Below are 15,663 nucleotides of genomic sequence, written 5' to 3' on the forward strand. Positions count from 1 at the left end.
TGACTGTGCTACATCCACGTTTCCTTCGGAAACGCCTAGTGACTCTTGCTTTGTATTCCTCGCAGGTGAAAGCAGAGCCTCTGTGGTTCTTAATGCCTCAGCAGGATTATTTTCACTAAAGATGGAAACACTGGAGTCTGAATTGACCTGTCCAATCTGCCTGGAGTTGTTCGAAGACCCCCTTCTGCTCCCTTGCGCTCACAGCCTCTGCTTTAGCTGTGCCCACCGCATCCTGGTCTCAAGCTGCAGCTCTGGTGAATCCATTGAACCCATTACTGCTTTCCAGTGTCCTACATGCAGGTATGTTATCTCGCTGAACCACCGGGGCCTGGATGGCCTCAAGAGGAATGTGACTCTGCAGAACATTATCGATCGCTTCCAGAAGGCTTCAGTCAGTGGGCCCAATTCCCCCAGTGAGAGCCGCCGGGAAAGGACTTACAGGCCCAGCACTGCCATGTCTAGTGAGCGAATTGCTTGCCAATTCTGTGAGCAGGACCCGCCCAGGGATGCAGTGAAAACATGCATCACCTGTGAGGTCTCCTACTGTGACCGTTGCCTGCGGGCCACACACCCCAACAAGAAACCTTTCACCAGCCACCGCCTGGTGGAACCCGTGCCAGACACCCACCTTCGAGGGATCACCTGCCTGGACCACGAGAACGAGAAAGTGAACATGTATTGTGTATCTGATGACCAATTGATCTGTGCCTTATGCAAACTGGTGGGACGTCACCGAGACCATCAGGTTGCGTCCCTGAATGACCGATTTGAGAAACTCAAGGTAAGGGATCTGGGAAATGTCTCTTATACACCTTGGTCTCTACACACAATTGTTATACACACTTAGCAAGTTCCCTAATCAAGCTAGGTCCACTTGTCCTATGTAACAAGTCAATTAACTCCCAAGTTGTTCTCGTGAGGAATTGCCTACTCACTCACAAACTCTCCCTGGGACCTGCTTCATCAGTGGCACAAACCTGTTGCATCCCTTCACCTCTGGCCAGTTCTGGATGAGTTAGCCTCTGGCCCGTACCACACGTAGCCTGCCCAGAGAAACAACACCGTCTGTCCTCTGTCAGTGACATATTGCACACTATCTATCTTTGTCATGATCTTTCCGCCTGTTTTAGGTATGTGAGTACCTATGTAGGTGTCCTGTAATTAGCATACGTGCTGATATGCCTGGGTGCGGGTATAGCAATGGGAAGGTTGGGTGTGTCTCTGTGGAGGTGTGGGTGGAGGCGTCTGAGTGTATCTCTATGTAGGCGAGAGATTTTTTTTTTTTTTTTTTTTTTTTTTTTTTTTTTTTTTTTGGTGGAGGACAGTAGTACATGTGTTTGTCCTCTCGACATGCTAAAGAAACAGGTTTGGCACTCCGCTTGCCAAAAATTGCCCTCCAGCCCTTAGCACAGGGCTGATTCTAAGCCTGCCTCACAAAGCAAAAGCAAAACAGAACAAAAGACAAAAAAGGAACTTCAGTTTACTACGAAGTCAAGAGGGATAATCAGCTGTCTGAACTCAAAATTTCAACTGCAGGCAATAAGTATTTAATCCAGTGTTAGATGTGCCAACGTGCAGTTTTTTTTTTCTTTTTGAGTGTGTGTGGGTTGGAGACTGAAGCACTGGGCTGCAGTTGCCTGCCTTGGAAGTTTCCAGTATTTCATTGGCGTTCATTGGACAGAGTTTCCCAAAGTTGTCATGCTGTATATATAATATTTATGTGCAAGTCAAAGCACCTATTTTGTAAAACCCTACTGCCTCATGTTGATGTTAACAAATGTCAACTCCAGCAAATTGCTTTATTCCCATGGCCTGCCTGCCATAGGGTTTAACTTCTCTTAAGAAGGGAGCTGTTTAGCAGAAACTCCAGGAAAATAAAATGTTTATGTGACTAATGAGATTACCACCCCCCAAATAGGGACTGGCTAGATAGATCAGGGTGGAAGGAAGAGGATAGGATGGGAGGAGGGGAGAAAGGAAGTGGAGATTTTCCTCTTGCCATGCCCCAAACAAGTCATGGTAACTCATGTAAACATTTCATGAGGTTGGTGAAGATAGCAATACTCAGGATGGGATATATTTTCCCTCCCATAATTTGTTGCAAGCGATATTGAGAGTGGCCACGCTGACAGTGGTTTGTGCCTTTTGTGATTTTTATTTATATCTAATATGTACAGATTTGTACAAAGTTCAATGTTTGTGGATTCCACTCAGGGTGATTTTCTTACTCGTTTCCAGACTATGGTGAGGAATAATCTCATTGACTCCATTCTTAGACTCCTAGGATGCCAGGCCTTGCACTTGGTCTAGTCAAAGCCTTACACTGTCATGTGGTATAAATTAAAACTTTGAGGGGTTAAGTGATTTGGTCAAAGTCACAGGATTGGAACTGGAACTCAGCTTCTGCACTCTAAGTATCCTTTCTGCTGTAGCCTGCTGCCACTTTGTTTTGGACCTCAGTTTTGCCCATGAAATGTGATTTGAAACTTAACTTTATGCTCTGGCAATTGTACATTTCATGGGTCACAGATAAACGATTAACAGCATCAAGGAAAGGACATACTGTATAAACTTACAGCTTCATAATGGCAAGAGATGGAGGTGGGGTTGCAGGAAGAGTAGGGGATATGGAGAGGATGGGACAGTCTCTGCCAAATGTTTGCAGGTGTTGGAACTATAATAAGGCACTGGCCTTGAGAAATACTCCAAACAGAAAACTCTGTATCCATATGTATGATTGAGATAACAAAAGACTGGATAGAATAAGCCTGTATCTGCAGAACACCAGATTTTGAAAACATCCGAAAACATGAAAACACTGGATGATTGATTAGATATTTGGCATAATGTAGCTATAGCCCAAGTCTCTAGGGCTGGACACAGCACAAAAGTATTTTACCAAAAGATAATTTAGTATGTAACTAATCAGTAATTTTTGGAGAAAGAAAGGCCAGATTTTGAATTGTTCCCCTTTAATTTTTTAAGGAAATGTGCAGAAAATTCTGATTTTAAATTAAGCGGAAACTTTTTTTTTTTTGCTCATTTTTTGGACTGAGAGTGGAAACATATGAATCATTCCCAACTGTGTGGTTTGTTATATTGTCTGGAACATCTTGGACTTTGGGGAGGGAGAGGTGCTGTTGCTGTTGCTGCTGCTGCTGCTGCTGCTCTGTGTGTGTGTGTGTGTGTGTGTGTGTGTGTGTGTGTGTGTGTTAGATGTGTGAGGATCACTTTGGTGTCCAAGTGTAAAGGGCTATTAGTTCTCCATATTAAGCGGAGAGGAAGTTTGACTTAGTGTCACATATTCTCACTTCTTTGGCTTAATTTTAATTTAGAAAAGCATTTGGGATTATTCCCTTAATCTGCCGAATTCTTCCCCAAGGAGAAAGGAGGAAGCTGGTTGTCAGAAGCTATGGAGGAGATGGCCTTGAGCATACTCCTCTGGCCCTGAAGAGCATGGGAGTCCTACAGGAGAAGGGGGGGGGGTATGATAGTACATATATCTAGGGGTTTTACTTTTGGCCCATAAGTGAAATGGTGTTTATTTGTCCTTTTTGGTTCTGGAGCTTCACTGTTGGCCTTTATAACTACCCTATTTGTACTAACTTCCCTCCGTAGGATTAGTGGTCTCCAGTATTTATTTATTCAATGAAGAATAAACACACTGTTATGTTATAAGACAAAAGGTCGGAATAACCAGAAGCCAGCCTGTCTTCTTAACATGTGCTCAAAGTGGATTAGGGGGGTTTGGGATACTTACTATGGTTTATTATCATTCTTTATTTGTCCATTCTAACTACATGTCCTTCGGAAGGCAACCAGTGGTTCAATTAATTCTTCAATTTCAAAGAATAGTTTTGTTCCCAACAGTTATTACAGTAGAAAGGCCTATCAGAGTAATTATTTCCTCCATTCCTTCTCTTTCCACTTATGTGTCCCAATATATGATCTTAGCTCATGACATGTGGCCACATTTCTATAAAAATGCTTCACGTGTTAAGAGTTTTCATTGGCTCATGAGTTTCTCCCTGTAGAAAAGATCGATACTATTACATTAATAAATGTTGGCTTTAGGGATGCCTGGGTGGCTCAGTGGTTTATCACCCGCCTTCAGCCCAGGGTGTGATCCTGGGGTCCTGGGATCGAGTCCCACATCAGGCTCCCTGCATGGAGCCTGCTTCTCCCTCTGCCTATGTCTCTGCCTCTCTCTGTGTGTGTCTCTCATGAATAAATGAATAAAATCTTAAAAAAATGAATGTTGGCTTTCTAAAAAGAGGTCAAATTTCAGTGGCTCTGTATTGATGACAGATCTCAACTCGATATTCTAAGTCTGGTACAACTTAGTTCACATGCTACCCATCCATCTTTGCCCCCTACCACTCTCAAACGTAGTACCTTTATTCTGCCCAGATTAGCTTCCTGTCTGCTAAACATACCACTCATTCTCTTTTATGACTCCTAACTTAGACCTGTGCTCTTTTTTTAAAAGATTTTGTTTATTATTTATTCATGAGACACACACACACACACACACACACTCAGAGAGAGAGAGAGAGAGAGAGAGAGAGAGGCAGAGACACAGGCAGAGGGAGAAGCAGGCTCCATGCAGGGAGCCGGATATGGGACTTGATTCTGGGTCTCCAGGATCATGTCCCAGGCTGAAGGTGGTGCTAAACCACTGAGCCACCCGGGCTGCCCATTGTGCTCTTTCTCTTGACCTGCTTAGGAATCCTACCAATTCTTTAGTCCCCAGCTAAAACCCTTCAAGGCCACCCCAACACATCCCAGCTCTACCATAAATTTTTTGAGGCCAGACGCATTATCTTTTATTTCTTCAGTATCCTCCTAGTGTCTTGCACACATAATATGTGCTCAAGAAATCCAAATGAGTGGAATATTAATAATGGATCTGTGGGAAATATAGCAGTGTCTATAGCTTGCCTTAGCTCTCATCTTGTGAGATATAAATCTGTCTTGCCATTATGACTACTTTAGGGGTCTGAAAAAAAAGAATCTCCTGCAAACTCCTGATAATGTTAAAAACCAGAGTGTTAGCAAAAGTATGGCATGTCCTTAATTTTAAGTGCCTATTCATTTGGAGTACTGGATTTTCCAACTGCCTAACCCTGTGGTGACATCTGTATAAATCAGATGTGATTATTATAATTCTCTTTGAGAGTGATGTCTTCACATTTCCATGCCCATAGCCTGCCAAAAATATAGCTGATGAAAATCAGGGGGAATAGAGGAATTTCCTGAAAGGAATAAACAAGCACATTTTCTTTTTCTCATTACATTTCCACAAATTCATTACTACAAATAATTCTTAAATGCAGTTGCACTTACATACCAGGGATCTCGTTGTTATAAAATATTACCTGGCACCAGAGTAAGTTTTTTGTTATGGGAAAGTGAAACACACACCACACACACACACACACACACGGAAAGAGAGGCTGAGACAGAGCTCAAGATTGCTAGACAAAGAGAAGGGAGATGTGAGACTTGGAGAATGTTCAAAGGAAAGCCACAACGCCAGTTAAAAGGTTGGAAAATATGATATGATATTCTAGAATCTTATCAGAGTTGATTGCTTGCCCTTCTTCCTACTCAGTCACTCTGTCATCCACCCACCCATTGTCACTCAGCCACCACCTTCTCCCAGTCATTTGTCTGCTCACCCACTTGACACCCACTTCTGTCTGCCAAGACAGATACCCTCTCATCTTATCTACCACTGGGCATTTTACTATTTCGGAACCAGTATGACTATTAATATAAGAGAAAGAGAGAAATATCTTTATGAAAGCCGGGGTTGAGAGAGAGTATATTTGCATATATATGTATGTGTCACCATATATGAGTGTGTGGATTTCTGCATAGTTGAGCAGCTGAGAATGACTCAATTTGTTTGTCTGTGTATGTCTACGTGTGTCATTGTGTGGGAGGAGAGCATCTGTGTTAATTTTCTGTGGGCATATCTGTAGAAAAGTTGGGTTGAGGATGCCTGGTGTGTAAGGCCATAAGCATGGTGCCCCCAATAAGGATTATGGCCTTGGTAGAACCTATGCTGAGACTAAGGATCTCCCTAATAAATGAGCCATGCCATAAATCGTCATGATAAGAAGCTTCAGAGAGGCCGGGTTGGGTTATTAAAGGTGAGAGAGCAGAAAAATTTGTTTCTCAATTTGACTCACTTAGGTACTGAGCCACAGTAGCAAAATTATCATATAAGCAAAGTGTTTAAGTCCAGATTTGCACTCCCTACGATGTGGTTGGTGGACACGTATGTATGGGGTGAGGGTGGTATCTGTCATAGGGTTTCTAAACTGGCTAAACTAGCCTTCAACCCATGATCAGAAAGTCATGCTTGCTTGTACATCTGGCTTTTCTGTGGTCTCTTAATTGTCCACGACATGCTCCCAATGCTACACAGCATGGTCCATTCTTTTTTTTTTTTTAAAGATTATTTATTTATTCATGAGAGAGACACAGAGAGAGGCAGAGACATGGGCAGAGGGAGAAGCAGGCTTCCTGCAGGGAGCCCAGTGTGGGACTCAATCCCAGGACCCCGGGATCATGACCTGAGCCAAAGGCAGACACTCAACCACTGAGCCACCCAAGCATCCCAATCCTGTCTGTTCTTATTGGGCAAAGGAACATATTCTAGAAATATAACATAGGAAAGGAAAGATGATGGAAAGAATGAATAAGCCCAAAGAAGCAAAGTTGAAAGGGGAAAATGTGATAATGACAGGCATGTTCTCAAAGGGTTAATGTAATGAGGTAATGTCTTGTTCTTTATCTCCCCCGAAGACAGAACAGATAGCAACTTAAACTGTAGCACCAGGGATCAAGTCTAGGGATTCATTCATTCATTTAACAGACAATTCATGAACACTCATTTTGTTCACTGAATACTCTCAACCATTCAAGTCATCATGGTAGAAGCTGGGCACACAGGAAATCAGGCACAGTCCCTGCCCTGGGGAGCTTTGAACTTAGTATGAGAGACAGATAAGTCCATAAAAAAATCCAAAGCAGTAGGGTATGTGCCATGACAGAGGCGTGCACAGGATGCTCGGGAGCACAGAGGAAGAGTCTGTGAAAGGGAGACATGCTGCTCAAAACAGGAAATCGTGAATGAATTTGCTGGAGAAGGACCAAACTGGAGATGAGTTGACAGGACTTGGTGAATGGCTGGCTCTATGGTTACAGGTGATGGGAGAGAAAGAATTAAAAAGTGACTCTGGACTAGGAGATGTCTTGAAGAATAGAGGTATTGGGGATAGAAATGGGGTAAATTAGAGGAAGGTACTAGCAGTTTGGGTGGTATAATTTGACTTTAGATTTGAGTTTGATATGATCATGGGTCATTCATCAAAAGTTTACTGAACACTATTAGATGCCAAGTACCAGGAAGGGTGTTGGGATTACAAGGGTAAAGAGAGCACAGTCCCAACACTGGTGGAGCTTTTGGCTCACTGTGAGGAGACGGTTAGTTAAGGACACAGTTACAGGACAGAGTGGTGAGTTCTATGACAATGGAAGCACAAGGGATTGAGAGAGAACATGGGAAGGACAACCATCAAAAGAGACTTTGGGTGGGTTTGGGGATGTCCAGTTGGGGGGTGGGGATGGAGTAAGGGACAGGGAGTGCTGTAGCAGGAAGAAAATAGTTTGGTCAAGTATCTGGAGGAGGGAGAACATGGGGGTAATTTCAGAACTGAAAGGGCAAATGTTCTAGAAGGAGTTGAGATTCAGGCCTTTGCGATGGCTGAAAGATTAGGGCTAGAGACATAGATTGGAGGCCTTTAGAGCAGCGATAGGGTCATGCAGTGGTGAGCTGAGCAAGGGCCCAGGATTGAGCCTTGTGGCACACTCAGAGTCTAGAAGGTAAATATGAAGGAAGAGTATGTGAAGGAAGAAGGGAAGAGTGTGCATGAGAGGCAGGAACCAAAGAGGAATAGTTCGAGTAGAGTACCACATTGAGAACTCCAGGAAAGTCAATTGGTTTTGGTTCACTATCCTGTTATCACAATAAACAGTGGGTTTAGGTTTTTAGTACGGGTTTTATTTTAGAAGGTCCAAATAATAATTTACACATTTAAGGTAGAGATAGAACCATGCAATCCACCTGAGGAGAAGGGCAAGAAAAAAAATGCAGGGTGGTCTGTGTAGCATTCCTAATGAGGGAACTAGGGGAGGCATGGGTCTTTGTGGAATGATGTCAGAACATTCTGGAAAGAAGAGGAATGGCAACCTGATTCACCCAGCTTCGCTGGTTGAGGACCAGTCTTGGTCATATCTCTAATGAGCCTCAAGTAGAGTAGACCTTGGACATCCAGTGTCTCACCTGTATCTCATTCTGGGACATAGCCTGTGTCTACACAACAGCAAATTAATGTTTGGGGAAGCAACACACTCTGGCAGAAGGGTGTGGGCTTTAGTTGGTGGACCAGATGGTGTGTTCTGCTGTTGAAAGGCCATATGTAATTGATACATAAAGTGACAGACTGAAGCAAAAGCAAAGTTAGTATTTTAAGACAAGCAGTTAAAAAAAGAAAGCAGAATGTGACCCCAAAAGTGTGCTAAAAATTTTGGCTCCTGGATTTTGGAGATAGCTAGGAATATCAGTGAGCAGACCGAATGTCAAAAAAAAAAGAGCATGTCGATAAATAGTAATGGGGTCACTGGCTCAGATCATTTTTAAAGATGGTGTTGTCTTCTGTGAATCAGGAAGGCTCAGGTTTGGGGTACATCGGCCTTTCTTCCCTTCCCTCCTCCCTCCGCAGCCCCAAAGGTTCCATTCCCACATCGAAGCAGTGGGGATCTTGTGTAGACTTAGAGAATGTTCCCCTCATGCCTTTTAGAAAATTGAAGAGTATACAGGCATTCGGTGGTAATTCTGCATGTTTAAACAGAGCAAGCAGAAAGGCTTCACCCCTTTTTAGGACTTCAGGGCTTGCCGTGTCAGGTAGGTGTGTATAAATGTGCTCACATATGTGTAAAAGACATACGCTTTCACAGAGCATGACAAGTGACAGTCGTGGTCGAGAGGGTGTGCCATCAGGGAAATCTCTGGCTTTAAAGAAGAGGCAATGTTTGGTTTCTTGAGGGAGCTAGTGAGAAAGTTATCTGAAACAACGTGTATCTAGAGAAATGGGAAAAAAAATAAACCAGCAATTGGGGCACCCAGGTGGCTCAGTTGGTTAAGCATCTGCCTTCAGCTCAGATCATGATCCTGGGATCCTACGATCGATCGAACCCCAGGTCAGGCTCCCTGCTCAGTGGGGAGTCTGCTTTTTTCTCCTCTCCCCCCTTCTTCCCCTCATGATTTTGCTCTTTCTCTCAAATGAATAAATAAAAAATCTTTAAAAAAAACCCAGCCCATCTCTTTTTATGAGATGCTATCTGGAAGAATAGCCCATGCCTGGTATCTCAGAAATGGCAAACATTTTCCACTTTGTCAAGGGTACAACAGAACAGTACACAAAGAGACCAAGCCTATGTGACACAAAGTGGAACTTGCATAAAAAACGGAACCGGTGTTGACCGTCAGGTTAGCTTACCCGGGCCTTTTAAAGTCCCAGTTACACCAAAGCAGCCGAATATTCCCCTCCCGTTGTGTTACTTAGACACATGTAGAGTTTAGTAAACACCGTGATGATATATAGTCATCTGGAGGTGAAGAGGGTCTCAGTCTCGTGGTACAAATGCATCTCTAACCCCCACACAGGGAAAGCACAGAAGGAGGACCCAGAGGTAACCCCCTGCAGCAGGAAATTGGAGCTTCATCCTGCTCCCCTGCCAACCTCCTGTCTCCGTTTCCTCCCAGCAAATATCTCCATTCCAATCTCCCCTGCCACTTTGTCATGGTTCAGCTGTTCTGAGAAAGCTACCCTAAATAGGTTTGTACGGAGGGACCCGGGCCCGGTGATTCACTGGACAACACAGGAAAAGTGTTTAAACAGACCAGTGTTTAAAAACCAGACCGCAACAACACAGTAACAAAAAGACATGTTTATTTTTACGTAAGGAGACTGTGTACACACACATACACACACAGAGGCACATGCATGCCCACACAGACACATATGTGCATGTATTCTCTTTGTCTCCTTAGCCAGAGTATAGGCAAGGTAATTATTTGGCCAAATCAATGCATGTGATCATTCCAGCCTAGAGTGGCCCAGAATTTCTAGTTCTAAATGATTCGTCAGTGCCAAGCGTGATAAGGAAGGGTGAGGAAATGAAATGCATAATTGCAGCAATTCTCCACTTTCCTTTGCATATATTCATTATTGAGAATCAATTCCAATTTGAGAGGAAGCTTTCATTCCTTGCAAATGAAGAGGAAGTGAGTAAAGTAAATGTTCGGGGGTTTTCCTCAAATTATGTCTTGGGATGTAAGAAAACAGTGGCAAAAAGCCATCAACAGATGGTGTTTTCATTAGCCAGAGATTTATTTTTCAAAGCATTTTCATATTAATGAAGTAAGGTTGAAATTAGAGTCATCTTGTCAGTTCTAGTTCTGTGTCGTTAAAATGTGCTGGCATTCTGCAAATTGCTAAGGGGCTAGAGCAAAATAACCATTTGCCATAATTTTGTGATGGTAATCCAAGGTCCATAGTAAAACCAGACCCCAAATTATGTGTTCGACCCTAATTTTTGTTTTCAGTGGCTTTACAGAAGCTGTGAGTCTCAGTGCTAGGCCATAAGTGAGGAACACACAGCAGGGGATCTTAGTCCTGCTCTGCCCTATGAATTATTTATATTAGTTTCATGACAAGTGTTGCAACAGGTTGCATGGACTTGTTAGAAAACATTTTCCCCATGGAACCCTGTATTTGAATGGTAACACATTACAGTCTGAAACACAGATTTCTAATACTGTATCTGCTCTGAGTTCCTCAGTCTACATTTATGCCTACCTAATATGTCAATATGGTCAATGGTGAGACATGGGGTTTCCATTGCTCTATGAATCTGGACCACTGTGCTAGTAGAAGTCATAAACGGATTGGGTTCATTACCAATGCCCCCTGTCTAACCTGAGCTGGACCGTTTCACCAAACTGTAGCTCTGTCTTAGTCACCACCCTCTCCAGCCAAGTTTTTGGAGATGAGTTCAGACTTGCTGCCTCCACATCATCACAACTGACTGACTCCCTAACTCAACATTTTGACATCTGCTTCCAAGACTTGACTGTAACTCCTTTTTCTAGAGGTCACTGGTGACTTCCATTTACCAAATCCAACTGCGTTTTATTATTAGTTCTCTTATTTCTTGCCCTCCCTGCATACTCAACAGTGACAAATCCTTTCTTGGACCGTATTTCTCTTGATCATCCTCTCAGCTTGGCCCAGACCTGCATTACCAGCTGCCTTGAATAGCACAGCTTCCTCTTAATCAGTGCCCCTGCTCCAAGGCTCTCCTGTTCCAGTCGGCCCTAGATATTGCTGGTAGGTTGAGCTCGTAACTGTGGCCCAGATGTTGTCAAAAAAGAAATAGGCACAAACTCCTCACCTCAGCCTTCAAGGCCTTCAAAACTGGACCTCCGGCTCCATTTCCAGCCTCATCCCCCACTACTCTCTTGTACCTTCTGTTCTAGCCAAATTCAATTTCTCTCCCCCAACATGTCTATATAATTTATTCACTTTGACTCAGGTTATTCCCTCTGCCTGGGACCCCCTGTCCTCCTCCATCTATGTTTGTTAAAATCCTACTTATACTTGAAGACCCACCTTAGTTTCACCTCCTCTTTCTCTTGGAATATTCACTGCACCCTCAACAGAGTAGGTGCTCATTACCTTTTGTTGTATTCAACCGCTGAACTCTGCCATTCCTTTTTTTTTAATTTCTTGACGTCTACTTAGCTAAAAGATCATGTCCGAATCATTAACTGCTGCCTCCGTTCTCCCTTTTTGACACTCTTTACCCTCGCTAAGGAGAAGCCCGCGGATTGAGATGGTTGGAGAATTAAAGGGGGCCAGGGGAGACAACCGTGCCAAAGCCACCAAGAGCAGTTGAATGCATGGGGGAAAAAATCACATCCATGAGAATAAAGCCAAAGAAACAAAGAGAGATCTGGCAAGAAGGGAAGCAAAGATGAAGCTGGTTCTCATAATCCAGTTTGAGACTAGTGATCAGACTGCCCCATCCTAGAAATACATATATCCATGGGAATATGCCCCCTGGGATGGACTTATTCTTGGCCAGTGCCAAGAATACTAAGGAGCCCCAGCTATTTAGTAGACCAGAAAGGGGCCAAGTGCATGAGTCCTTTCCCACTGCCCACACATCCCTTTGCTCCCTCCCAACCCCTCTTATCAAAAACATGAACTTTGAGCAACTACAAACTGTAGGAGCCATGGATACAGCAATGAAGAAATGTACACAACCAAAGGAAGGAATGTTAGCAGAACCAGGGCTAAGAGATTGGGGTATTACATTTGGAACAGACTTTGTGGGGGTGTTGGGATGATGAGTATGAGAGGAGTAGATTTTGGGACAGGCCCTGGGGGAGAAGCAGCCACTGGAGCTGAAGGCTTGGGAATTGGGAGGAATCTAAAAGCCTATTATTATTATTATTTTTTAAAGATTCTGGGATCCCTGGGTGGCTCAGCGGTTTAGCATCTGCCTTTGGCTCAGGGCGTGATCCTGGAGTCCTGGAATTGAGTCCCACATCGGACTCCCTGCCTGGGGCCTGCTTCTCCCTCTGCCTGTGTCTCCACCTCAGTGTGTGTGTGTGTGTGTGTGTGTGTGTGTGTGTGTGTGTGTCTCACAAATATATAAATAAAATATTTTTAAAAATAAATTAGAAAATATTTTATTATTCGTAAGACACACACACACACACACACACACACACACACACACACACACACAGACAGAGAGACAGAAACACAGGCAGAGGGAGAAGCAGGCTCCATGCAGGGAGCCCGATGTGGGACTCGATCCCAGGACCCAAGGATCATGCCCTGGGCCAAAGGCAGGTGCCAAACCGCTAGCCACCCAGGGATCCCCTAAAAGCCCATTATCAATCTAGAGTGAATAACACACTGTTTTTTTCCACATAGGGAACGGGAAGAGAGTAGCTTGTTCAATGGAAAATATGCTAAGAGTTCTGAGCACCATTGTAATTCTGTTAGAGTAAAAATATTTGCAAAATGCTTCTAATGTATGCATGAAGGAAGCTATGTACCAGTAAGCAATGATGAGCAATGGATGGCCTACGTTGATATGTTACACCAGGGGTAGCACAGGCACTGTCTTAGGGCCAAAGAAGGGAAGCTGTGAGGTACAATGCTTGATTTTGATGAACTTCACAGTTTAAATAGCACCTTTTTTTTCTGAAGGAAACTACTGATAAATCTAAAATGTTTCAAAAAAAAAAAAGTCATGAATATTGGGGCAAAGCTATGACCGAGGCTAGAGAGGTGGGTTCTAGTCTCGGCTTAATCACACACTAATTATAGGACTGTGAAGAACACTTTATCCCCATTCAGAAGCTCAGTTCTCATCTGTAAAATGCTGACATATCCTACCTCATGGGTTGTTACAGTTATTAAATGGTATATATGAAATTGTCTCACATCGTGTCTGGCGAGTACTACTTGTTCAATAAATTATAGTTCCCTTAGTGTACTCATCTGTAAAAGAGAGGTTAATACCTATTTTCCTTACATCACTGGGTTACTATGATGGCAACATGAAATGCTGTGATATACGTTAAAAAGTTAAAAATATGATAGAAAACATATGGTCTCCTTAATATCATTAAATTCCTGTATCCGCGAAGCTGTGAATATCATCTTTTCCCCAATAATGAGAGTCTGGAGCAAAGGTACAGTATTATTATAATTAGCACCTAGAATAGTGCTTGGTTTGCAGTAAGTGCTCAGTGAATCTTTTTATTTTTTTTAAATAATTCTCCTTATTTATTTATTTATTTATGATAGTCACAGAGAGAGAGAGAGAGGCAGAGACACAGGCAGAGGGAGAAGCAGGCTCCATGCACCAGGAGCCTGATGTGGGATTCGATCCCGGGTCTCCAGGATCGCGCCCTGGGCCAAAGGCAGGCGCCAAACTACTGCGCCACCCAGGGATCCCTCAGTGAATCTTTGAAATGCTTGTCAGCTGACTGAATGATCTCCACCTAATATTGGTTCTCAAGTTCACTGAACATTTCTTATTTTTTCCCCTCTTCCCTGTTTCCCTCTGGCTTTACCCTCTCTGTGATGGAAGCAAACTCTGGAGATGAACCTCACCAACCTGGTGAAGCGCAACAGTGAACTAGAAAATCAAATGGCCAAACTAATACAGATCTGCCAACAAGTCGAGGTACGTAATGCAAACATTTGCAACTCTTTCAGAGGACCTGGATGAGACGATCCTTTGAGGGCACTGGAGGCTTGTCAAGAATGTAGCTAAGCCATTTGGAGTGAAGAGCTGAATGATAGTTCTAGGGGATCTCATTTCCTTAGGATGCTCGTTCCAAGAAAAGGGGCAAATGTCTATTGTTAAACAGAAATAGATGGGTGGTGGGTGATGGACTGGGGAGACAGCGATGGACTGGGGAGACAGTGGTCCAGGGGGGGGTCCATTCTCCTTTCCCAGTGGCAGGCCATATGAGAATCCAACATGAAGTGTGTTTCTTCCTTCATCAAACTGGACACTGCAGCCCCCTAAAGAGATGGCTGGGGTGTCATAGGGGAAGCTGGGAAATCCCAGGTCCTTAGAGTAGGCCGAGGTTCATTCTGTGCCCTCTCATATCTATAAGAGTACTTTCAGGACGGCTTTTCCTGTTTCTAGCCTCTCCTCCCTTTGTTTCCATGCCCCTCACTTGATTCTCACTCATCACCATTCCACCTACTCTTGTCGTCAACAAATGATATCTATGTTCAAGTTGTCTGTGAATTGTAAAGTGTCACACAAGTCTAAGGTTTTTGAAATCTGTTACCTACGTCAAGTCTACATCAAAGAGCAGAGCTTACAAGAGGAGTCAGTCTTTTCAGAAGTGGATGTGATAAAAGAAAGATGTTATTTCCCTCTCTTTCTCAAGAGCATGGGACTCCAGCTGTAGCCTTTGTTTTTGTGTTGGTTTTGTTGAAGAGGCCATGGTAGGGCTTCAAGTTCTAAACTGGGTCGGGTGAGATGTGATAGGGCTCTTCCTGGGGCAGTGATTGGCTAAAAAGGTTTCTAATTCTATTTACAACCCAATGGTCTAGTTCTAATCTTACTTATGTGACAGATAAATGTCGTGGTTCAAGTGAAATCCCACCTAGGGATTTCTACTTAAGAGAGTGTGAGAATCTTCTAGTAAGAAAAAGAATTGTCCTCATGTGAATAAGCACTCCTGACTATTTGGATTTCTTCAAGTCATGCATTTCTTAAAGTCGGGTGGGTGTACCTGGATGATGAGTTTAGCATCTCAATTTAATCCCCGCTAGGACACTCCATTTGTGGAAGAGAGTGGCACTGTAGGCAGGGTGCATAAGATACTGGATACAGGGTGCATAGGGTGCCCTTAATTGGTAATGGAAATTTGAGGAAAGTCACTTTCTCTCTCAGCATCAGTATCCTTACCTGTAAAATAAAGGGTTGAACTGACTACCTGACCTTCCATGTGTCTTCCAGATTTCAGGGCTCATGATTCTG

General features: G+C 43.5%; 1 protein-coding gene across 7 annotated transcripts in view; it reads left to right on the forward strand.

Annotated features, from left to right (window-relative positions):
- Positions 1-15,663, forward strand: part of MID2 (midline 2) — a 202,761-nt gene that overhangs the window by 103,401 nt on the left and 83,697 nt on the right. For all 7 annotated transcript variants that reach the window (XM_038588019.1, XM_038588017.1, XM_038588020.1 and 4 more), the window contains exons 2-3: positions 66-781; positions 14,251-14,346. In XM_038588019.1, the coding sequence (XP_038443947.1) occupies positions 122-781; positions 14,251-14,346 (756 nt within the window). In that variant the 5' untranslated portion in view covers positions 66-121. The remainder of the gene's footprint in view (positions 1-65; positions 782-14,250; positions 14,347-15,663) is intronic.

The sequence above is a fragment of the Canis lupus genome, chromosome X (assembly GCF_011100685.1).
Source record: "Canis lupus familiaris isolate Mischka breed German Shepherd chromosome X, alternate assembly UU_Cfam_GSD_1.0, whole genome shotgun sequence".
In the NCBI taxonomy this organism is placed as follows: domain Eukaryota; kingdom Metazoa; phylum Chordata; class Mammalia; order Carnivora; family Canidae; genus Canis; species Canis lupus.